Source organism: Heptranchias perlo, chromosome 10 (genome assembly GCF_035084215.1).
Source record: "Heptranchias perlo isolate sHepPer1 chromosome 10, sHepPer1.hap1, whole genome shotgun sequence".
In the NCBI taxonomy this organism is placed as follows: Eukaryota; Metazoa; Chordata; class Chondrichthyes; order Hexanchiformes; family Hexanchidae; genus Heptranchias; species Heptranchias perlo.
This window is the reverse complement of record NC_090334.1, coordinates 52,212,764-52,237,038: the sequence shown is the minus strand read 5'-3', so window position 1 is coordinate 52,237,038 and position 24,275 is coordinate 52,212,764. Positions and strand designations below refer to the sequence as shown.

The following is a 24,275-nucleotide window of genomic DNA, read 5'->3' as shown; positions in this document are numbered from 1 at the left end:
CAATTGGTGAGCTGCTTATCAGAAGTGTGATCAGCACTAGCAGCTTACCTGTTGGATGTTAATGAGGTCCAACCATGAAAATTGATTAGACCTCCCACCAACATCATCGGACAGGTGGAGCAGACGCTCCATTCACTGCCCACCTGATGACAATTGCTCCCATTATGACCTGTTATTTTGAGGGTGGTCATATGGGGTGCAATAATAATTACATATGGAATGTTGTGCTCTTTAGATTCTGTGGGGGTCAGACTAGATCAACTTAGCAGGTATCAGGAGCCGATTGGTCTGCAACATTAACAGTGGCATGTCCTGTTACCCTGAATCTGCCACGACTAAGGATTTTTGTGGGCTCCTATTGCAGCTCAGAAAGCTCACCCATCTTTTACATAGGACATCCAAATATTAGATCATTTATGTTTGCCGTCCATTTCAGCCAGTTATAATGCTGCTTGCCAGCCTCCATTGCTGGCTTAGTGTCTTTACCATTACTTTTTCCCAGTTTAGTGCCTATTAAGTATGAAACTGATATTTTCATTGCTGCCTCTGGATTGGCCAGATTTCTGGCATTAACAATAACACCAACATATGCTGAAGTAATACTCCCAGCAGAAAACACAGCTGCTTGTCCTTGAAACAATGTTATCGTTGAAAATAAAGATGCCACCCCTTAGTGACATCGACAGCATCCAAATCTCATCTTTTAAAGACCTGGATCATTTTCTCTCTCAATCTTTTCTCCAATGAAAATAACTTCAGTTCTTTAAGTCTCTCTCCGTTCCTGGAATCAAGAGTCTCAATCTTCTCTGAACCATCACGTAGGTCCTTTGGAAAGGTAAAGTATCCAGAATCTCACGTTTAAATATGGCTTCACCAAGATCCACACAAGACGAGAAAGACTGGAAATGCTCAGCTGTGTTTATCGGTATAACGATAGTCTCAGTGTGGTTATGTTAGCAAAGAAATAAGCATCACTCGCTCTACAATTAATATGGGTTTCATATTTATGTTATGAAATATCTATCTATAGTCTGATAAATATTGACCTAATAGGTTGTATAAATGCATTTATTTTTAAATCTACCGTACACTCAGTTCAGTATGAAACATGATTCATGTATCGTGACTGTCATTTGTTTTAATATAATCTTATAGAAATCTGATCAGTTCATACGAGAATTCGTGCTAAAATCGTGGTGTTAGTCAGATGATGACACAATGAATGCTATCCTCAAATAGCTTTCCGCGCTGCACCGCTCTAATCCTTACAGTGGTGAATATTTTAAACTTTAAAAAGGGCAAATCTGGAGAGAGATGCAATAAGACGTCACAGCAATCGCACTCAATTTAGACTTTAACCTCTTCGGAGACCGAGAAAGACTTTTTTTTCTCGTTTCTGAGAAACGGTTTCATTGTGTTTGATTGTACTAATCATCTGCAAAATCCCTCACTGCAGTAAAAGCACTGAAACACAATACATGGGCATTGCCAATTCGGAAACCTTCATAGCCATCAAAACACTGCTGAAATACTGGTGTGGTTAAAATGTCAGGGCTGTTTGTTGGAAGGTAGGTGACCATATATAAGTTAGCGCCATCGAAAACTTAATGCTGCTGCGGTCCATCTCCCAGATAAACAGTTGGTCATTAGTTGTAGATCAAATCAAGGTGTAGACGGGTACCTTTGAAAAAAGGAATGTAAATGAACCGCCTTGTTAAATCCAAAATCATTTTAGTGCCAAAACATTGATTAAAATATGACTATTACCATAATTTGTGTGCATATATCAAATGATTCTATCATTTGATAATTAATACATTTGTTTAGGGTAAACAAGCTATTCTTTTGATCTAACTCCCCCACCCTGCGTGGTATTTGCTGTCCTCTTCCCAGATTCTGCTGATAGCACAGTGCTGGGTGTGATCTCCTCCGTTAAGTGGTCGGCAGTGGGATCCCTTGCCCGTGACTCCAGCTCTGCTCCTCTCCTCACCATGCCTGCTCACTGGTGATGTGGATGTGATGAGAAAGACGCTCTCTCTCTCTCTCTCTCTGTGGCTGCATGGACAATTGTCGTCGCTCTTCCTGGGGCGGCTCACACTCACCAGGTCCTGTCAGCTGCAGTCGTCCGCAGCTAACATAGAGCTGTCACCCATCAAAAGCGGCAACCGGACACTGTTCAGCACAAATTAAGCTCCAACAGCTCGCCACACATCCCAGACACAAGAGCAAGTGTAGAGTGCGTGCGGCACCCAGGTGTATTTCTTCTCTTAAGGTAAGAATGGTGGCTATGTTTTGCACTGTCCATTCCCATTGCATTGCGAACTATACAGCAGCAATAGGATGTAGAGCAGGTCCAGGGCAATCCGGTGTACCGGGCGGCCGGAGCGCCTATTAAAGATAAACATTTTGCTTTCCGCTCTCAACCATCGGTTTAACAACAAACCGATCGATAGATTGAACCGACGGCAGCTTCCCGTGTGTTAGGATGGCGTCAAACTGCTGCTCGGCGTCATTTGAAAAATAATCTCAAAAGCAACCAGAAAGTTTGAAGTTTTGGACAGTCATTTTATTTCTGACAAATTCCAGTGCAGCCAAGATTTCGCTAAATGTTTCCTTTTCTGGTTGGGATCTAGAGGAATGGATTGCACAGAGCAAGAGGTTTGTTAAAGATCTCTGATTCTTATTATTGGAGCGGTCCAGGTCCAGTCTAGTTTTTTGATAACATTATCTTACTCTGTGTTCTCCTCACCCTGTTCAAGAACATCGCTGTTCACATTCTCGTATGAAAATACCGACCAGCTGACTCCTGTTCCATTACATCTACTCGAACCTGTTTGATAAGGGTGACAGTCCGCCTGTGTTCCTGCCGAACAGATTGAAGTGGTGGTTTTTCTGCTCTGCTTTCATAATCTACAGATAAAGCAGTTTGGATGATTTTTAGTGTATTCATTAACTTGCTTCGTAATTTTAAAACACCCATTGCACCAAAATTACATCGCTGGCTAACTAAAAATTGCTCACAGAATGGTACATTAGCGTGTAGATTTTGTCAAACTCGTTTGGTACTTTGTGTTTCAGAATGACGGAAGTGTTGAGTAGCTGCGAGCCTGTAATGGAGGATTTTACTTTAAACCAGACTCCAGAAGAGGGAAGACTCCCCTTTCAGGTAATGTGTGTGTGGAGGGAGCAAGCTGAGGTCAATGTGATTAGTAGATATGCATAATCTTAGCTTTATATTTTTTCTTCCTTCCGATTTTCCGCTGTCACATTTTACACCCCAGGTTGGCAGTGCCATACATAAATATTAGAATGACGGCTAAAACACATGCAGGTTGTCGCCTGTGTTCCTGGTTGAGTTTATTTTTGTCCATATGGTGCGAAGAATCATTTTAACAGCGTACATTTTATCACTCCATTAGACCCACATAAATTGTAGGTGTATGAAACAAAGAAATGACAACGTCACATATTTAAATAGGAACTATATTTGTCTGAATTGTTCACATTATAAAGGGAAATACTGACACATTTACTAATGATGGTCAGTCTCCATGTTCCCTGAATCAGTCATTAAACCTAGGATCACAGGTTATGTAGAGGATTCTCTCCAAAATGACAACATGAAATGGCTTCAGTCACCAAATGAACCAGAAAGCTGGAGAAAGGGTGTTGGAGGCGGGTCATGTGCTTGATTGTGTCAAAGGCTGCAGAGCCTTCACAAAGAATGTCATGTGACTTTTGGGATGTTAGGGCTATTTTGGTGCTGTGAGGAGGGATTAGAGGGGTTCAAACTGGGAGTGCGGGAGAGGTGGGCAGGGATCTAGGAGGTGACAACACATTCACAGGAAAGCAAGGTAATTAGTGAGGAAAGAAGGGCTGAAGATGGTTTTTTTGAGGAGGTGGTGATGACAGTTATTTTTAAAAGTGGAGGAACAGTGCTTGAGGAGAGGAAACCACTTACAATGTCAATTAAAATGTGGGCCAAGAAGAGAAGTTGGGTGGTCAGGAGTTCAATGGGAATGGGGATAGAGGGAACAGGAGTTAAATGTCATGGATGAGATAAGCTGGGAGAAGGCATGGGAGGAGATGGGCAGATGAGGGCTCCAGACTAGGTTGGGGATAGGACAGGGAAGATTTGGCTTTAGGGGAGGGGGAGGAGGAAGCAGCAGAGGCAACTGATGGATGGTCTCTCTCTTGGAGATGAAGACATCCAAGAGTTCCTCCCATTTGTTAGAGGTGAGGGCGGAGGGTGCAGGGAGAGATTTAAGTAGGCGATTGGTAGTAGAGAAGAGGAATTTGGGGTTATCTTTGCTCTTCAGGATGACCCTTGAAAAGTGGTCCATTTTGGCAGAGTAGAGCGTGATCAAGAAAGATCAGGCAATGGCTGGCTAAACCAGCTGGGCCCCAATATTTATGGGGAGGGGGGAAGGTGTGGGGGAGGCTGAAAACGGCTGAAGAACCCGGCAAGGCTGGGGACATGGAGGTCCTGTCAAATTTAACAGCAGGATCTCGTTACCATTTTTTTGTTGTTTCCCGTCCAGCAGCTGGCCAAATTGATAGCCTGGCCGGCGGCTGGAGGGAAAACCAGCGGCAGGAGCCGGCAGCCAGAGACCCTTGCGGACGGTCTCCAGCAATCGGGAGGGGGATAGGTCGGCGATTGCGGCAGGAGGGAAGAGAGAGATCATCGGGCTGGGGGGAGAGAGAAGCCGCAATTGGCAGGTGGGAGGCCAAAGGCTTCCTTGGGGGGCTAGGGAGAGCACTCCTGTTCCTCCTGGCCCACAAGGAGTGCTGGAATAGGCTCTTACCTTGTAGAGCCGGCAGCTCCCACCTCCCTTTCACTGCCACGTTTCCCAAACCCTGGGAAACCCGTGCAGCAGCAGTGAATTTTAAATCAGCCTCCCAACCGCACTATTGTTGCCCGATTTAAATATGTTAATGAAGTACCCCTTCTCTCCATGGCGGGATACTCGGATGCCATGATATCCATCGCTGTAACAAAAGTGACAGGTGTGCGTGGCGTGTTGGGGATGTATTCCCCATATCTAAGTCTTTAACCCCCGGCCCCCTCCCACCCGTTGTGGGAGGGTTAATATCAAGGCCATAGTTGCCACCAGTTCACCTCCCTCCCAATCTACAGACACTGTCTGTGTTTTTATCCCTGATAAATTAAACAGACACTGACTGCAGTAGTTGCTCAAGTAAATTAAAGTGGCAATATGCAGCACCATACAGCCAAGAGAGTTTCACCCACACTGTTCAATTCCTAAACTCAGGAGGGAAGTGAAGATTGAACTGCTGCTCTTGCATGCTTCTAAGTGGTCAAGGCCTTACAGCAGGCTGTTCACCAGTCATTTCAGCTGTAAGAGGTGGATGACCTGACAAGATCTTGTACGTGGAAAAGAAAGGGGGGCAAACTGCCATGCCCTGTCACCAATTCGTACAGCTACCAGAACCCTTCATCTAACAATAAAATTTCCTTGATGTAAATAATATTCTCCAAGGATCTGCAATGTAACGTGTAGAAAAGAACTCAAATGTGATATGTGGCTTTTTGTGCACCAATCAGCTTGAAATTTACCAATGAATTTTTTTTGTAGGAAGAATTGAAAAATTCAGAAGGGGAAAGGTAGCAATAGCAAATAATAATTTATTTTTACAATAGATATTTCCTGATCCCCATGAAAAATCTGAAAGGTATCCTAAGATGACAAAAAGACTGCCATCAATTGTGGTTGAACCAACTGAGAGTGGGGAAGTTGAGAGTGGAGAGTTGCGATGGCCACCAGATGAAATGAATGTGTCGGAAGATGAGGAGTATCACCAAAGTGAATTAACATCTAAACCAAAAATACCAGAGGATGAGGAGGAAGGTAAAATGTGCATCTCTTGTAGTTGCCCTTCTATAATTATTTTAATTGATTACCAAAGTATATATTTTAGGAGTATTTAATACCAAAAATGCCACATCACAGGAGAATTGTATTGCTTACTCTTGCAAATGAAGTAAAAATTATGTCACAAAGCCAAGCATCTGTTCCTCGATGTAATTTTTGCTTTAAAAAATATTTTATAACATAACTTTCTTTTCAAATTGAAAGTAAATATGATAATGATCTCCTCAGTCACTGCATTCCAGTGAAGGTATCCTATACATCTATAATATAAAGACACATTTAATCAATAGGACTGTCACATTCAGACTACAGCATGCCTTGCTATAATGTTACAATTATGAGTTATGCTTTATTACAGCAGAATTCCAATAAATACAAAACTCGCTTGTTCAGCAATTTTAAGCTTAGATTAGATTTCTGTAACCTTCAGAAAAAATAATCAATTTGCAAATCTTTACATCACAATCTGACCATTCATTCAACTATAAATCTGGACTGAAACAGAAAACCTTCAATGAGAAATATTTATTTATTATAATTTTAAGACATCTGAAATGTGCTGCTTTCTCTGGATGAAATGTAGCAGTTGACTGACTATATTTAGTGTATAGAGCACTGCGTAAGAGAAAACTGGGGAACGGCTGATGCTTCTTTCTGGATGTTGTGATTAAATTTTATGCTTAGGATAGGAACCTGCACAATAAGAATGAATGGGATATGATTTGTTGAAATCTATTGTTTAGACCAGGCACATATTTATCTGGGTTCAACTGACTTACAGTTTCTATCTGAATAAAGAAGTTACAAATGTAGGATATTTATTAGAGGTCTGGTATAGCTGAGAGCGTTAGAGAGATTAGCAATCAGATGCAATTTTACTTCACTTACTACAAATTCCATCTGCCATATTTTTCTCCCTTCCTCTCCCAATTTTCTCTTGAATCATGCTGAGGAACAGCTCTGCAGGCACGGCCACTCAAGCGGCCGTTCTTCATATGTGGCCCTAGAGAATAGATGTTGGCAGACTAGATTCTATTCTCACCTGATGTGCATACACATGCACTTTCCAGGAGCAGTCACTGGATTCGATCAGGAGTAGGAACCCTAGCTGTCTCTTTTCCTCTCCCTAGCATGGAGCACTAAAGCCAATTGTCATTGCTGTATTTTAATTTCTTAAAATAATGTTACAGCACAATATACATTTAAAATTATTGATAATATTTTCATTGAGTACAATGTTGAGGTGGAGTACTGGTGCAACAAAGCATTGTGCTGAATTTGGTGGGGCATGGTTTTGCCACATTATGAGTTTTGGATCTCAGACAAAAGGAGGAACAATTTGGAGAATAAGTCATGCTGGCTGCTGTTTCCCATCTCTTATTAACTAGCTCAAAAGAAGCTTTGCATGGGTCTGTGAACAGGTTGCTTCTTGCTTGAATTCAACATAAGCACTTAACAGATAAGGAAGAAAAATAATTTACCGAAATGGAGGTAAACAATAATTGTTTATATATATATATATATATATATCTTCATTGGAATAAAGATTTATTGTCTTGCTGGAATAAACATATGTTTATGGCTGTTCTTTTAGTGACATGTTTAGTAGTATGAATCCTCCTCATATTAGTACTAAGCTTCAGGAGGGAAACAGATGGAGTGGTGAAGAAGGGCAGTACCACTTAGTGAATCAAATCAGCTGAATCAACCGTAGTGATCAGTAGAGGATAGATATTATATTAACCCCACATTTGTCATTTTTTGTCAAAATGCTAATTTTCTGCAACAACATAAAAAGCATGTAGAAAAAGTTTGTTTTTATACATAAAAGGAATAGTGCCATGTGCACTAAGGGAAGCATTATGCAGCAAAACGCTTCAGCTGATTTTTCTCTCACTCATGAGAAAAGCTTGGATAACTTTGGATCAGTCATTCAATAAATGACTGTCTGATTACAATAATAGTGTTCTATTGTCTAGCTACAAAACATGTAATGTTAATTCTGTTCATTCTAGATATATCATCACAACCCAGTCAAATACCAGAAATCGAAACAGACTATTCTGATAAAAGAACATCAGAAAGCTCAAATGACAGCTGCTAAAAGCTGACATGACCTGACTGGAACCCCACTGTGAATGTTTGGTCACAGACTGGAACCTGGTAGAGAACCTCAAAAGGGATTCTGAGTCAAAAGGCTTCATCTGAATGTTTTGCAGTTACTTGAATTTCTGACAATTATTTATATAAAATATGGTGGTTGATGTTACATAGAGATAGTATTTATTGTTTATATATTGTCTGTGTCTTAAACTTCAAGCATTAAGTACACATTTAAGCTTTATGTTCATATTTGATCAGCAATGTCTTTAGTTACCTATATAGCTACAGATGTAGTAGCTGCTTTTACTCTTCCTCTTCTTCCAAGTCAATCTCCAACCCTGATCCAGATATTTCTTAAATTGGAGTAACATACTCATTATTAGCAAATATTCACCAGTGTTACACACATATTAGTGTAAATGTGAAATAAGTATAAGGCAGACTAAACAAATTCTGTTATAAGAAAAAACACTGGTTTTGTTCACTTGGGTGTAAATACTATGGTTGGATTTTGAGGTTTGGAACGCCAGAGGCTATCTGCTGGCCAGGTTATTTGTTTCTGGAAAGTTACAATGGTTAACACTGTGATTTATGAGCCTAAGATAACGTGGACAGAAATCAATTAGCAATTTGAGAAAAACCCGAGTTTGAGGTCTTGTTATTTTAAACCTTTTTCCATTTGCAAGTTGGCACAGCACAGCCTGTTCCCAGGCAACAGGAGAAATGAATAGCATTGAAATGAATGGAGATAGCAGAGGAAAAGTAATACAAGGACAAACTGAGGGGTGCTATGTCTAAACTCGGCATGTAGACATTCACATAATATTTGTGATATTTTATATAGAAAGTGTCTTTTTATGTTTGCATTAGGGTTCATTTTGAAATCAAAAGCGTTCATCTCTTTTCAGCACCATCACAATTAAAAATGTAAGTTTAAATTTCATAGTTTATTTGCAGAATGCTAGTGAAAAATCAGACAGTTTTTCATTCTTCTAATTCTATATTATATTCATCATAAAAAATTAACAAGCTGTCTTTTACAGATGTTATCAGATAGATATATATATGTATGAGATGATATCAGATGTGTGTATTTTGAAAGAGTCAAAGGAAATTCAGTACTGCAAGGACAGAGTCTATTGGAAATTGTGTAAGTCATTAAACAGGTGTTAGAGGACACAAATGCACAATTTGAACAATGCACTAGGCTCAGACTGGCTGCACCAATAACACCATATTGAGGGAGCACAGCGACAGTACTATACCACCAATCTCACCATATCAGTTTAAAAATCAAAACATTATGCCAATGGAGAAGCTACGCACCTTGTTTCTCGGGCTTGTAAAACTCTTTCACAAATACTGTTTTCATTTGGATTTCTATCTCTTATTCAGAAAACCAGCATCAACCGTCCACGCCAGAATTGCCATCCAAAATACGAACAAAATGGGATTCCAAAAAGTTTTTCCGGATCTTTATTTAAAAAAATACTTATTTGGGTTTTTTGATTGGAAAGGGGGAAAAATAATTTTGTAAGCTCCCTTTACCAGATAAGGCTATTTCTTCCAGTACCTTGACTTGATTTGATGGCATTGGCACAAAGAATAGATATTGATATAAATGAGATTATTGATGTTTAATGCAGCAATATAACAACAAAAAGTAATCTTGACATTGGTGTTAGTGTCAATCCAAACCACAAAAATTGAAGTTTTGACCAAAATTTATTAGCCTATTTTTAAATGAGCATTTAAGTATATTATTAATTGGGAATTAAAATAAAAAGGTGAAATTTCCACTCTTTAATGTTCATTAGTCAATTGACACAGATGGCAATGACTCAAAAATACATACTGAACCAGAAAAAGATTATATCATGCTAGTTAACTTACATCTCCAATGCGCTCATTAGTTTATCATACTTTGATTCTGTGCAATTCTATAACTTTTGAATGAGTAAAAAAAGACCAGTGTATTTGTTACTCTACAAGCTTGTGTTGAAAGTTTCCTTGGAATATTTTAGCCCCAAAGTTCCTGTGCAATCTGAGCATGAAAATCGCACAATCTGAGTGGGATGGGGGAAGGAATTTGAGTTGGAAGCTGGTTCTGTCAGGTCTTAGCCCTTTGCTGCCTGGGATCTGAAATTTCTCAGGAAGTGGGGATGGGCACTTCTTGCACCCACTCCCCACTGTACATGCCAGGACTAAATCCTGGCAGACATGGAGTCCAGCAGCTTTTTAAATGTCAGTTTCCCTACAGGGAAAGCAATAGATTTAAATTCTGGGCCTACCAGCCCTCCTTTTAACTTCATCTGGCTCTGGTATGCAGTAGCAAGGTGCAGCAGTGAAATTCCTCCCCCTCCCCTGCTAGTTGAGGGCACTAGTTGTGTCAAAATGGTGCAGGCATCCATCCAAAGTATGTAAATTGACTGACTTTGCAACTTCTGATCGGGGTCAGCATCTGACCAGTTGATGGGCAGAAGTCCTGAACCCTGCTGCACTTCTAGTGGTGCAGGGGACCAACAGAATGTTTGGGACCTCTGTTTATTTATATGATGGTTATATTTGTACTAGGTTTCTGATTCCATCCTCACATCATGATGGTGATGTAATTTTAATGATTAATGATATCATTTAGCATGTTCTTAAGTGTAGCCTGAGTTTACATTGTCACACTGCTGCTTTCAACTCTTTCATCTTTTACATCAGTGTTGTTGATTTGAATTCTTTCATTTTATCATATCTTCTAATAAAACGTAATCACAACTATATCTTCTTAGTTGGGACAGTTTTCAACCTGGTATAACGTTAGGATAACTTGCCACACCTGTAGTTTGCTTCCTTCTGCTAAATCCTCGCAGTCGTCAAAGGCCGACTGGCATTCCTTGCAACTTGCTGCTTAATAATTGGCCCTTGTGGTGATATGTATGCCAGGAATGTGTCCAGCTAGGAGGAGGGATTGTCTCGACAATGCAAAAGTTATTTGATCCTTCGTGGCCAACTGAAAACAGTCCATGGAACCCTGTCCTTGTTGGGGCAGGCCTCCAACTGAGGGTTACTGCCATGTTTACAAATGCACAATTAAAAGGTGCAAATAACAAATGTGTAAGCTGTACTTCTTTGGTGGCTAAAACATCTGTGAAATGTCTGCTGACATACCAAAACATGTACATTACTCTTCTCAATGGTTGATATCCATTTGCATACTTATAAAACACAATAATTGTGTAGTGTGGTGATGGGAGAAGGGCAGGGAAAACGAAAGTAGATGATAGGATAGTCTCTCTCCACCACATGTTTGAAATTATGTTGGCATCCAAAAATGGGACAGTGTTTGAATCATTGCCTGTTTTCAAAGCACTCACTCTTTTTAGTGAGAGCTCTGCATTTTTCATTTTTTGTGCTATAGCAATAGAACCTCATATGGCAACAGAATATATAACTCAGTTCTCAATTCTGTGACCATTTCCAATTCAGTACCAGCCTTTACAATAGATGTGCACATTTGTGATACTGTAACCTGAAAAAGACAGGTCTGACTTTGTTTCTAGTAGTTTGTTTAGCAAGAGGTGTTTGTGCCACTTTCTTGTTTCTACAATTCAACAACGTTTCTTATACTCTGCTGAGCTGTAATTACAGTACAATGTTTTGTGCATATGGTTTCAAAATAAAATTAATTAGAAAATTTTGTCTTACATTTTATTTCCTTACAGATGGAATAGATATATGTGACATATAAAAGATAAGAAAACTCTAGTAGAAACAAATATGCCTCTTGGTATCTGATAAATGTTCTTTAAAAATTACGCTGGTAAAATAATACGGTCAAAAGGTTTCAAGTAACTGCCTAGTAAATCTCCAGGTGATTGTAGTACTGTTTAAAGTACTATATTAAAATAAAGAATACTAGTTGTTCTCTCATGGCATTGCTGACATGCATAAAAAGTATCTCCCTTCCTATAACTGTTCTCTGCTTCTTTTCCACTCTAATTCTTTGTGTCCATTTCTTTGTTTTTCTGTTTGTTTCTGTTTCTTTCTCTCATTCATCACTATTCTTTCTGTAAATCTGCATCTTTATTTTGTACATCTCCCAATGTCTATTGCTCTTTTTCACTAATTGGCTAAATTTGTAAGTCTTATCTTTGCTAAAGCCCAGGGCAGACAGCTAGATGATAGCCAACATGTACTACTAGCCAGATACGAGTATTGGATTGGGTGGGGACAGGCTGCGGGGAGCTGGTGGATCACAGAATTTGAGAGAAATTGGTGGCTGTGCTGGAAAATAGTGGGTGAGCTGGGCCTGAGATGGTATGTAGGATGGCATAGGCAGAGACAGAGGGTGGAAAGGCTAGGAGAAAGTGGGCTTCTTGTGTTGGGTTGGAAGGAGAATGGGCAGTCAGAGATTGGCAGCTCTCAGAGGAAATGCTGAGGGATGGCAGCATTTGGGAAGGTTAGGACCAGGCAGCACTCAGGCAGCTGGTCTGAGGTTGAGGAGATCTCAGGTGACACTAGGATCTTGTAGCAATCCGGTTGGGAGTAATAATGGGGATCTGTTAGCACTTGGGGCAAGACAGCACCTGGAGGAGGGAGACAGCTGGGTCTGGCAGCACCTGGGTTGCAGGAGTCTAGAAGCACTTGTGGAGGCTGAGAACTGGCAGTATTTGGAGGTGGCTGGCAGCAGTTGGTCTGGAAGTACTCAGCAGGCTGGAACTTGGTGTGCAAGTACTCGTGAGTGGGGAGGGGAAAAATCTGTGAGTGGGCACCAAGGCCAGGATTAGCTGTGAATGTAGTGCAGGACTGGGTTCAGGAGTGTAGCAGAGGCCTGGCCTGGCAATGGCTGGAATGAAGGAGAGACATGGGGAGGGGGGTTGCACAGCACAAAGACAACAGAAGGAAGGACCAAGGATGTGAAATATAGGCAAAGACCCAGGATTGTAAACATGCAAAAGGCCATGAAAACAATATGATGTAAAACACGGTGATCATGTTCGCACATATGCTAAGGGACAAAAAGAAGCAGCAGGGAGAGGCACTGATCTCTGAAGGTACGCATGCAAGCACAACACATTGTGAAACAAGGCCCAGGTGAAGGATTGAAGCTCTGGGAATGGAGTAGCAGGTAAGCCTGGGATTCTTGGAGAAGGGAGCTCGCTTCGAGGCAGATACTGGTGGAAATATTGGAAGTTTTGTGATTTTTTTTCAGAATTGTTCAATTTGTTACGTTTATTAAATTATAAATTTCAATTTTTGGGGGATAGAGTGGGGTTGGTAGGGATTTCTCAAAAGACTTTGGAAAAAAAATTTCAGAGATATGATTGTTTTTCTTGTGAATTGGATCTTTTTGGAGAAACAGTGAAGTGCATTCTGTTCATTTGTGGTTAACAGTTTTATCATTGGATGCTTTTAGATGAACGTGAAATTTGAACCAACCAACTTGTTTCATGTGCTACAGATACTCAAACACTTCAGATATCAGATTCTGAAAGGCAGCAGCATGCATTGTAGCCACCATGGTCTGGAAGCTGGGTGGTGTCTATTCTTTCCGTTTTGTCAACAGAGCTGCAGTTCCCAGTCTACCCTCATTTACTTATCGCATTGCAGGAGAAGTTGACATAAATGTAGCAAACAATGAGGAGGATAGTAATAGATTTCAGGAGGACAGATTGGTGAAATGGGCAGACACATGAGATAAAATTTAATCCAGAGAAATGTGAAGTGATACATTTTGGTAGGAAGAATGAGGAGAGGCTATATAAACTAAATGGTACAATTTTAAAGGGGTTGCAGGAACAGATGGGGATGTATGTACACAAATCTTTGAAGGCGGCAGGACAAGTTGATAAGGCTGTTAAAAAAGCATACAGGATCCTTGGCTTTATTAATAGAGGCACTGGGCTATAAATTAGGCTGTCTAGCACCTGTTGTTTCAGCGCTACGCGGTCTCTCGAAGTGCCAAGATGGCGTCTTGGCTGTGCACGCAGGTTTGTAATGTGATGTGCCCTGGACGCCATCTTGATATAGGTATTAGCGCATACGCAAATAACGAATGCCGGCAGCACGTAAAGTAAGGAGAAAATGGATACAATCAGTGTGCAACGCTGATTTAAAGTGATAGACACTATTTTGGGACTTAACGCTCCACTCAATGCAGTCTTAACCGCGACCATCTAAACGTGTTAGAATGACTGGAGGACCTCCCACCAGTGCTATTTAAAGGGACCACGCAGGATTTACAGGTTAGTGGCTGGATTATTGCTTTTGGCTGGTGGTGGAATAGTAAGTGTTTTTTGGAGCTCCCTATACTTACTGAGAGTTGCTTGAGTACATTTGAGAGTGGTTTGGCAGGTACTGCCCTGTGGTTCAGAAAGTTGCAACTGTGGTTGAACAACATTCCTGGCATCCATGGGTGGTCTGCTAGGGCTCCCGCTGGGCATTGAGCACGACTGGGAGCATGCAGCGAGGCCACGCACAGCAGGTCAAGCTGCCAAGAGAGAGAGAAGGAGGAGGCGTTGGGCACTGAGCAGGAGGCTGCATCCAATGAGGGCCTTTTGGGACCAATTCTCTTACCTCAACATGAGCGAGGAGCATTGCATCCGATGGCTGTGGTTCACCAAGGAGGCCGTGACGGAGATCTGTCAACTGCTGTGGCCACAACTACAGCCTCAGAGCAGAGCAAGGACAGCATTGCATGTGGCTGTGAAGGTCACCGTGGTGCTGAACTTCTACAGCTCAGGATCATTTCAGGACTCTGTTGGTGATATGTGCAACATCTCACAGTATATAGTGCACCGCTGCATAAGGGAGGTCACAGACGCACTGTACGAGATGAGGAACAGGTTCATCACGTTCCCTCTTGAGACAAGCAGAATGAGTGAGCACGGGGGTTCACTTGCATTGCTGGATTCCCCATGGTGCAGGGTGCCATTGACTGCACACACATTGCCCTGCGTGCCCCGCATATCAACTCGGCCGTCTTCGTCAACCGAAAGGGCTTCCACTCCCTGAACATGCAGCTGGTGTGCGACCACACGCATCGCATCACGGAGGTCGATGCCCACTACCCTGGGAACAGTCACAACGCCTTCGTCATGTGGTAGTCCAACGTGCCAGCTATCTTTCACCTGGCCTGGCAAGTCAAAGGCTGGCTACTGGGCGACAAGGGCTATTCCCTCACGCGGCGGCTCTTGACTCCGGTCAGGAACCCATGCACATGTGCAGAGCAGGCCTACCATGACAGCCATGCTGCCACACGCAATGTCGTGGAGCACACCATAGGCCTCCTCAAACAACGCTGGAGGAGCCCTGCAGCACAGCCCTGAGCGGGTGGGACGATTCGTGGTGGTATGCTGCATGCTGCACAACCTCACCAGCATGAAGAACCAGCGCTTGCCACTGATGATTGGAGAAGACCCTTAGCCAGAGGTGGAGGAGGAGGAGAAAGAGGCTGAGGAGGAGGAGGAGGGGGCAGAGCCGGAGGAGGAAGTGGAGGAAGACGTGCCTTGTCTGTATGGGCTCTGCATGCTCGCCTGATCCGTGCCCGCTATCAATAATGTCAACTACATCCCCGAATTCATTAACAGTTTTACACTCCCCACCTGTCCGCTCCCACATGACCAACAAATTGCCCTCCATCTTATTGCACATTGCTTTTTCCCTCAACTCATCGCACAAATAAAAACCATCACTAAAATTAAAAATCAAAGTCACATTTTTTTTTTAATCGTTCATGGGATGTGGGCATCGCTGGCGAAGCCGGCATTTATTGCCCATCCCTAATTGCCCTCGAGAAGGTGGTGATGAGCTGCATTCTTGAACCGCTGCAGTCCGTGTGGTGAACAGAACAGGACTATTCACCCTTGTGCATTCCCTTAGTGCCTGGAGCATAGATGGTGAAAGGCTGCTGGCCTTCAATGGAGGAGCGTGCAGATGGCCTTGGAGGACGACCTTGAGCGGCTCTGGGCTGGGAGGGCCTGGCTTCAGACCGCGCCATCTCAGCATGGGCTGCAGCAGTCTGGCCTGGCTGGCTGATAGGCAACAACAGGGGCACTGGCAGAATGGCAGGTGTGGGAGCAGGGATGCTGTCGTCCTGAGAGAGGACAGCAGATCCGATTGCCATGGTGCCACTGCCACTTTCCCGGGGCGGTGCCTCAGCAGTCCTGGTGATCAGCAGGAGAATAGATTGCTGGAGTGCTGTGACGCATTGGGAGCCCCGTTCCACTGTGGTCCCTAGAGCCATGATAGCAGCAGTCTGAGCTGCCATTGCAGCAGTCTCAGCTTCCATTGCAGCAGTCTGCACAGCAATCGTAGTTTGCAGACCTTTGACCACATCGGTTTGTGCTGCAATGGAAACCGTGACATCGGCCATCAGACGCTGCATCACGGTGGGTTCCACGGGTGTGCAGATGGAGGTGATCACCCATTCCATGTGAGAATGGATGGGCTCCAAGCTCTGCGCAAAGTCCTGTGCCAAGGTTGAACTGGAGTTCTCCATGTCCCTTGACATTGTGAGCAGGCTTTCTGGCAGGCTTTCCAGTGCCCCAAGCATTTGGTGGTGTACTCCCGTCAGCCGTCTTCTGCAGTCTGATCCATCGAAGTCCTCATCTAACTCCTCTGCAGCAGAGCTAGTGAGCGACCACGTCCTCCGGCGAACTGGTACCTGTGGTATCCGTTCCCCCCACCCCTTCTCCTGCGCATTTGTGCCCTGTGTTTCACCACATGCAGATCCCTCCTCTAACCTATCCTCTAGAGGATGCGCAGTGTCAGTCTCTGGGCTGGTGGATGCGAGTGTCAGATTGAATGATGGTGTGCCTTCAGTGAGCTCCTCCTCCTCCTCGGACGGTGCCATGTGTTCTTAGGTATCTGCAATGACAAAGGGAAACAGGTTGAGTTGTGGAGCGGGGAGAGGAGCAAGTAAGACGTGCGTGTCGGCAGCATCTGCAGCACGAGTCAGAAAAGATTATGGGAGGAGAGGGATGTGTGAAATGTGAAGGAGCATTAGATATGCAGAGTCCCCCTTCATCAGGACCTCCAGCGAGGCATATGGTGACAGGTGCAGCAACGGCCTGGTCAATGATCCAAAGCACAGTCTCATCCAAGGGAGTGAGGACGTGTCGGGGTGCCTGTCCTCCCTCAGGTCTCTCCTGCTGCCGGCTGTTATGCGCCACCTTCTCCTGCAAGACGGAGGGCAGTGTGTCAGTGAGTATCCCGCCAGGTGTCTGGGTGATGTGCCTGTCATGGTTGAATAGCTGCCAGTGTGTGTGATCTGTGGGTGGTGGCTGTGTGGCCTGCAAGTTTGGTACTATGTGTGGATGAGATGCAGCATATTGAGTGCAGCATTGCATATGGATGGGCAGTGTTTGTGGGTGACGGGGGTTGTGATGAGTGGAGCAGTGGTGCAGTTGGTAGGATGTGCCACTTGACACTTGCATTCACTCATCTTGACCACTCGTGTCAAATCATTGTACTTCTTTCGGCACTGCACCCACGTGCATGGTGCCATGCTCTTGGCATTCACTTCTGGGGCCATAGTCTCCCCCTGCCTGCAGTGCTAGAGGCTGGAGGGTCTCCTGCGACCCTGCGTGTACATGTTGGCCCTGCTTTCGTCCACCCCCTCCACCAGGGCCTCCAGTGCATCATTGGAGAAGCATCATCCTTCCGGCCATCTTTCCCTCTTCCCAGTGGACTGTGCATTTGCCAATTAAAATGTGCACTTGCACCTTTAAGAGGTGCAGGCTGCCGATGACGTGCGCTGAGCACGCCCCATTTCGGGCTTCCTGATTCTCCGTGCAGCCTCTCAGCAGCCCGGGTAGCATTGGCTGCACGGAGCTATCATGCTAATTAGCAGGCAGCACGTAGTTCACATGCTGCCTGCATAGGGGCCACTGGGCGTGGGTTAGTAGTGGATCGCGCTACCCCCGCCCAATAATTGGTCTTAGCCAATTTAACCCCCAGAAACAGCTGGGGATGTATGTACACAAAACTTTTAAGGTGGCAGGGCAAGTTGAGAAGGCTGTTAAAAAAGCATTCAGGGTCCTTGGCTTTATTAATAGATGCATTGAGCTCGATTTTTAAAGGGCGGTGGGATGGCAGCCGGGAGTCAATGGGCGCGCAGCAACCCCGAATAATAAAAACTTACCGTTCCCCACGTGATCGCAACTTAATTGGTGTCCCTTAACCTTGTTTCTGGGTTTGCCGTCCGAAAGCTGCGTAGTGGGCAGACTGCACACCAGTGTGACAGGCTGTCAGCTGGAGCTTCTAGATTTAAAGGGCCATTGCTCCAATGGATTTTGCTGGACCAAGGAGCAAGAAGACACAATGGAGCAGCACAGGGGCATGGCTGCTCCAAGATTCAGAGATGCCTCACTTCAGCTGCTACTGGCCGGGCTGAGGAGGAGGAGGGAATTATTTTACCTGTCCGACAGGAGGAAGTGGCCTGCATCTGCCACCAAAAAGGCCAGGCTCGAGGTAGCAGAGGAGGTCACCAAAAGCAGCAACATTTCCTATACCTAGGTCCAGTGCAGGAAGCGTTTCAATGACCTAACTAGAGCAGCAAAAGTGAGTAAACGTACTGATTCTCCTGCATTCCGTGTTCCACATCACCATCCCCACCCCGCCAACTCATTCTGCACTGCCAAAACTACTCCATCACATCACTCCTCACACCCACTTAAGGCTCATCCTCAACTTACCTTCAATTCCTGAGCACTTCCTCACCTCCCCATTTGTGACCCCACCACTACCACTCGCCCCAATCCTGATCCAATGTGATGTCTCTGTCTCATACTCACCCACTGGTGCACCGCTTTCACAGTCAGCCTCACCCAAAGCAATGCATTCATCGATTGGCTACTTCACCATCATTCACTCACATGTCTGTACTTTCTCCCCTTCTAGAAGAGAGGGCGAGGACTGGAGGGGGGTCACAACAAATAGTGGTCCTCACAGACGTGGAGGAGGAGGCCCTGCAGATCTGCCGAACCCTCGAGTGCCTGTCTGTCGGGGATGCCGAGACTGGCACCCCACAAACGTGTGGTGACAAAACTTTAACATTCATCACACGCAACATGAATTGATGTTAACAATGATTGGCATGTTGAACACCTCAGTGTGTTCATCACAACATGACACATCTGTGATGATGCTTAATATTGCCTTCTATTCCCTTACAGGCGTTCAACGACCTCAGTGACGGCAGAGGGCGATTCCTCAGAGGAGTTCCCGGCCTTTGAGGGTGCACCGTCACATCTTAGCGAGCCATCCACCAGCGCAGATACTCACAACTGGTTGGGTCCTAGTAGTCAGTTAGTTGGGTTGGCACCTAATGAGTCACCACACACAAGTGAGCACGAGCAGATATTGGTGGCAGGGGCAGCTGCGGGCGAACTCCTCTCCAGGCTCTGCTCAGCTGGACGCAGATTCTGAACCCCGGGGCTATCCTTTAAAAGGAGAATGATCGAAGGACAGCAGCACATTTGCGAGGTACTGGAACAGGTGCCATTCACAGTCTCCACAATAGCACAGAGGATGGAGGAGTCCAACTCCTGCATTAGTGGAATGGTATCACAGGGACGTGAGGGAATCTCTGAGATAGTGTCGCAGGGACGTGAGGAACTGTCTGAGAAAGTGTCGCACGTAACTCCTGAAATGTCTGAGATAGTGTCGCAGGTAACTGGAAATGTCGGAGATAGTGTTGTAGGGAATGTCTGCGATGGAGAGAAGGCTAGCCTCCATTGGGCTTCAAGCACGGCTCAGAAATGAGTCTATTCAGGCCCTGACAACGGCCATTCAGACTCACGGTAAACAACATTCTGCCGCCTTAAACAGGCTGACAGAAACTTTACAACTGGGCTTCCAAGGCATCATACATATCCTCCAAACTGTTGTCCAGCAGGGTGGTATGAGTGATGTGGGCCTGATCCAGGAAAGGGATGATGGCGAAAGGGAACATGGAAGTGGGGACGCCACACGAAGTGCTCCAACGTCTCACCCGTTGCCCCCCTCTCAACCAGTACCCACAATGTTGCCTCCTCTCCAGGAGGCCGAGTCTGCCCCTGCACAGGTGCAGGTGGAGCTATCTTTGGAGGGGCCCTCATGGGCTCCAAAACCCAGAGGGCGTAGGCCTAAAGCATCAAAGCAGTCAGGGCATGAACATGAGCAACCTGCCACTACCTCTGCTGCAGCCACAGGGGATACACCACATAGAAGTGTAGGAAGAGAAAGGCTAAGGATTTGTGATCACGAAGGGTATGCGCAAGGGTGTCTGATAGACTCATGTTTTTTTTATATTTGGCTTTTGTTAAAGTCACATTAAATGTTATCATTATCACCACTAGTGTCACGTCTTGCCCATTCTTGACTGGCTTTTGTGATAGAGCTGTTTTATGTGCTTCACCATGAACGGCGACACTTGATGCCACCCAGTGGGTCACTTTACAGTGGGTTTATGTGTAGTTGCAGGACTGTTTTGTGCGGGGGTGTTGGTGCTATTCTTTCAAGGTGGTGTGAGGACTGGACTCTTCTCACTTTCTGATCTTACGAGAACTGTTCGCATATAAGTGACTCCCTGGCCTCATGAGCAGCCAGGTGAGCCGCTGCTTTGCCGATGGATTTGTCCTCTTTCTGCTTCTCCTCCTGCTCTTCCTCCTTTTCCTGCTGTTGCTGCTGCTCCTCCTCATATGGATGGTAGATGTGGATGATGAATGAGGGGATGGGGCCTCATCAACCGGTACCCTTTCTGTTGCGCCATGTTGTGCAGGACACAATACACTACTATAATGCGACCCATTCTCGCTGGTGCGTATTGAAGCGCTCCCTTAGAATGATCGAGGCACCGAAATCGCATCTTCAGTAGTCCTATCTCATGTTCAATTACAGACCTGGTGGCGATGTGGCTGTCGAAACGACACTGTTGCTCGCTGATGGGGTTCCTCAGAGGTGTCATGAGCCACATGAGCAAGGGGTATCTCATGTCCCTGCAGAGCCAGTCCTAAACGGTGTTTGGTGTGTGGAAGAGGCCCGAGATGTTGGATTCCCTCAGAATGAACGAACTGTGGCAGCTGCCAGGGAATCTGGCGCATGCATGAAGAAATCTTTTGTGGTGGTCACAAATGAGCTGAGCATTGATGGAGTGATGCCCCTTTCTGTTGATGAACAGTCCTGGCTTGTGTGGAGGTGCTCGGATTGCTATATGCGTGTAATCGATTGCACCCTGTACATGTGGGAAGCCAGCCACAGAGTAGAATCCCATTGCCTTCTCTGCCTGGCTGAGGTCGCCCATGGGGAAGTTGATGTATTGCGAGGCCCTGCGAAACAAACCTTCGGTGACCTGACGAGGGTAGTGCCTACTGTGACGTTGCTCCCTCTGTTGTTCCCCTCTGTGCTCTTGTGCAGGTGCCTGTGGCGCAGCACTGTGTTGTGGAGCTGCAAGTGGCGGAAGTGCACGCCGTGTCTGGTGAGAATGGTGCTGTTCCTCGTCCTCGGATGTACTCGTGAATGTAGCCATTGTGCCCACCATCCTGATGGTGTCAGTTTGAAGGGGTCCGAAAAGTTGGTAAATATGTGTAAATGGAACAATTCTGAGTGGAAACCAAGAATTTTCAGTCTAAACCCAAAGATCTCCCAACCAAATGTTTGTCTGAGAGAATTGATTGCTCTGCTGCATTAACTCACCTTTTATCCCCATCTGTCAAACAGGGACTTAAATGGCCAAATGGCTGCCGGCTGAAACATGACTCGTTCCCCATGGCGTGTTTCACACAGCATGGGAAACACGCTGAGGCAGCATTGAAATCGCTTGCCTTCATACCTAATTGTTTGCTGTGGTGATCAGGCGGGCGGCAGGCGGCGATCAAGCCACCCGCCCAATTGCAGCAGCGAGAGGCCTGAACCATCTTGGTGCTTGGGCCTCATTAGCATGTGGCTGGTGAGTTGCGAGGGCTGAACAGCTGCTCTGAGGCAGCTTGGCGATCAGGAGGGTGGTAAATTAGCTGGCTCTAATGCCGTGCCGGCAGACAGTATGCACCTGGGGGGAGGCGATCCCGGGAGGACGCTGCACTCCTGCCCCTCCTGGCCCATCAACAATGAAAGGAAAAAAAAATGTCTGTTTTTGGAAGGAGTGCTGGTTAGGCTATTCCACACCAGGAATCAATGGGTGGGGTATGCACAGTGCACGCCCTACCCACCGGTACACAAAAATTGTGCTGAGGTCCTGCAGCAGGCATAGGACCCCAATTTAAATATTTAAAGAAGGCTACCGCCTGTTCAGGTTGACCTATTGTGAAGTAGAATAAAACAGTATTACAGCTAATCAATACATTTAACCTGAAGGGTAACAAGATCAGGTGACAGACGCTGTGGCATCACAAGATAATTTTCTTTTGGGATTTCCTGGTTTCTATATTATTTAGTGTGTACAATATATAAATACAAAGAGAAGAACCCAAGATCTCATAGACACTAGTGTTGTAGTTAACTCAGTTTTAAAAATCCTACTTCTGAAATTCTGTTTGATATATCTTAGGCCTCTAATTGCAATGACAAAGCAGTAATGAAAATTGCTTAGTCATCAGCCATGATGAATCTGGTCTTATGATGCGCTGGGTCACCTTTGAATTCTGGAACAATTGCATGACATTTCATTGCTAATCCTTTCAAATGGGCATCAGCTTTGAAAGAGTTAGAATAAATTTATTTTGAAAATAGTAATATTTACAGTATAGTAATGTGTTTGTCCAGCTCCAGGTAAAATAGACTCGATTAATTAAAGTGGGAAATATAAATTCTGTTTCTTTGTAAAATATTAAAGGCAGTATGGATATGCAATGTGTTAGTTTGTGGATACAGCTGAACATTGAGCATCCGGACAGCAGTTCTTCCCCTTGACCTTAGATGGATCATCTGGCAAAGTGCCAATCAGAGGGAAGTGAATCCCTGTTCCATTTTGCTGGGAAGCAAAATGAAATATGAAGACCTGAGAGAGATGAGTTAATTTGGCCGAGGAGCTAGAAATGTGCAAGTAGCCATTTTGCCTCTCTTCCTACTGCCCTCCAAGATTCATGAGTTGTATATTTGTGTCTACATATAAATTACAGAAATGATGGATATTGAACATGAAAACTTGAAGAACATTTAAAATAATCTGGGTGTGATTTCACATGGTATGAATAGAGAGCAACACTTCCAATAGATTGAGTTTAAAACTGATCTAAAATACAGCACAGAATAATTTAGCAGCAGAGAGGACATATTTGCAGTGTTAAAAGTGTTTAAAAGGTGCGAATAAATCCCTAACACTGAGAAAAGCACTGATACAATTAATGAATTAAACGTGGGAACTAAATATGATGGTATTGCAAAGCCAGAAGTAAAGACAGCCAGCTGGAAAGGGATCATGGTTAAGTGCTATAATTTACAGAGGACAATTACCCTACCGATTACAAAGTTCATTTAATTATAAAACTTTAAGGACTGCAAACTGGTATTTGTTGAAGAGAATTGCAATGCCAAATGCTGATGCTGAATCTTGGGGGGCAATTTTTGAATATTTTAACAAGGTCAATGTTCCTTATAGAAGGCTGCCTGCGACGCGGAACTTCTGGGAGTGATCGCGCTGGAGATTGTGTCCCAAATTTGTCCCCAACACTCATTTATCGACCAAAAAAAGGGTGCAATGATGATCAATTTCCCCTCCCCGCTCCATGGCTTTTGATACAATATGCCTTGTTTATGTTCTCTCTGCTATTCAGAAACCATCTAAAATGATTGCACTATAATACTCCTTGGCTAGTATTGTCAAAAGCAGTCTTATAGAGAGGGTACATTGGCTTAAGTTGGTGAAAGGTTTCTACATGTAGTAAGTTGATGTGGAATTGTATCAGATCATGTAGAATGATTATCTCTTTGCATTCAATGCAATTTTAAAGATATCATAAGCTTAGACTAATACCAAATATTGATTGGCTGCAATGTTTATCTGCCATGACACAAGACTAGACTTAAGCAGTGCTATATGCAGCTTGAAAAAAATCTTTCAGATCTCACATGTTTGTAATTTCATTTTTGTCTCTTATTTGTACATGATTATTATGTAAGTTCAAGTCAGAGCCATATGAAGACTATTTGTGTAATTTATTACAAAAAGCAAATTAATTCTAATTTGAATGAAGTAACATAAATAGATACATGAGGATAGACTTTGCGTAATATACAAAAATGTTCTTGAAAACATTCAAATCAGTACTGTCTACATTTGAATGCCATTGAGAATTTCACTGCATATAT

General features: G+C 44.2%; 1 protein-coding gene and 1 long non-coding RNA gene across 4 annotated transcripts in view; one reads left to right on the top strand and one right to left on the bottom strand.

Annotated features, from left to right (window-relative positions):
• Positions 1 to 634: 634 nt before the first annotated feature.
• Positions 635 to 11,651, top strand: si:dkeyp-72h1.1 (uncharacterized protein LOC799956 homolog). Of its 2 annotated transcripts, XM_067991765.1 has the most exons (5): positions 635 to 835; positions 1,894 to 2,272; positions 3,079 to 3,166; positions 5,663 to 5,870; positions 7,910 to 11,651. In XM_067991765.1, the coding sequence occupies exons 3-5, from the start codon at positions 3,080 to 3,082 to the stop codon at positions 7,996 to 7,998; spliced, it is 384 nt and encodes a 127-aa protein (XP_067847866.1). In that variant the 5' UTR covers positions 635 to 835; positions 1,894 to 2,272; position 3,079; the 3' UTR covers positions 7,999 to 11,651. The 2 variants fall into 2 exon arrangements, with proteins under 2 accessions (XP_067847866.1, XP_067847867.1); XM_067991766.1 differs by lacking the exon at positions 1,894 to 2,272.
• Positions 1,086 to 24,275, bottom strand: part of LOC137326552 (uncharacterized) — a 181,420-nt gene continuing 158,230 nt past the window's right edge. Inside the window, exons 5-6 of one of the 2 annotated variants that reach the window (XR_010964216.1) lie at positions 1,768 to 2,910; positions 1,086 to 1,681 (exon numbers count right to left, since the gene is read on the bottom strand). This is a non-coding gene — a long non-coding RNA (uncharacterized lncRNA). The remainder of the gene's footprint in view (positions 1,682 to 1,767; positions 2,911 to 24,275) is intronic. The other variant, XR_010964217.1, reaches the window with a different exon arrangement.

Bases quoted from the DNA above. Each gene is read 5' to 3' on its own strand.
- si:dkeyp-72h1.1 (XM_067991766.1), top strand. From the start codon at position 3,080: ATGACGGAAGTGTTGAGTAGCTGCGAGCCTGTAATGGAGGATTTTACT. The intron at 3,167-5,662 runs GTAATGTGTGTG...TTTTTACAATAG, and splicing joins AGGGAAGACTCCCCTTTCAG to ATATTTCCTGATCCCCATGA. The intron at 5,871-7,909 runs GTAAAATGTGCA...TGTTCATTCTAG, and splicing joins ACCAGAGGATGAGGAGGAAG to ATATATCATCACAACCCAGT.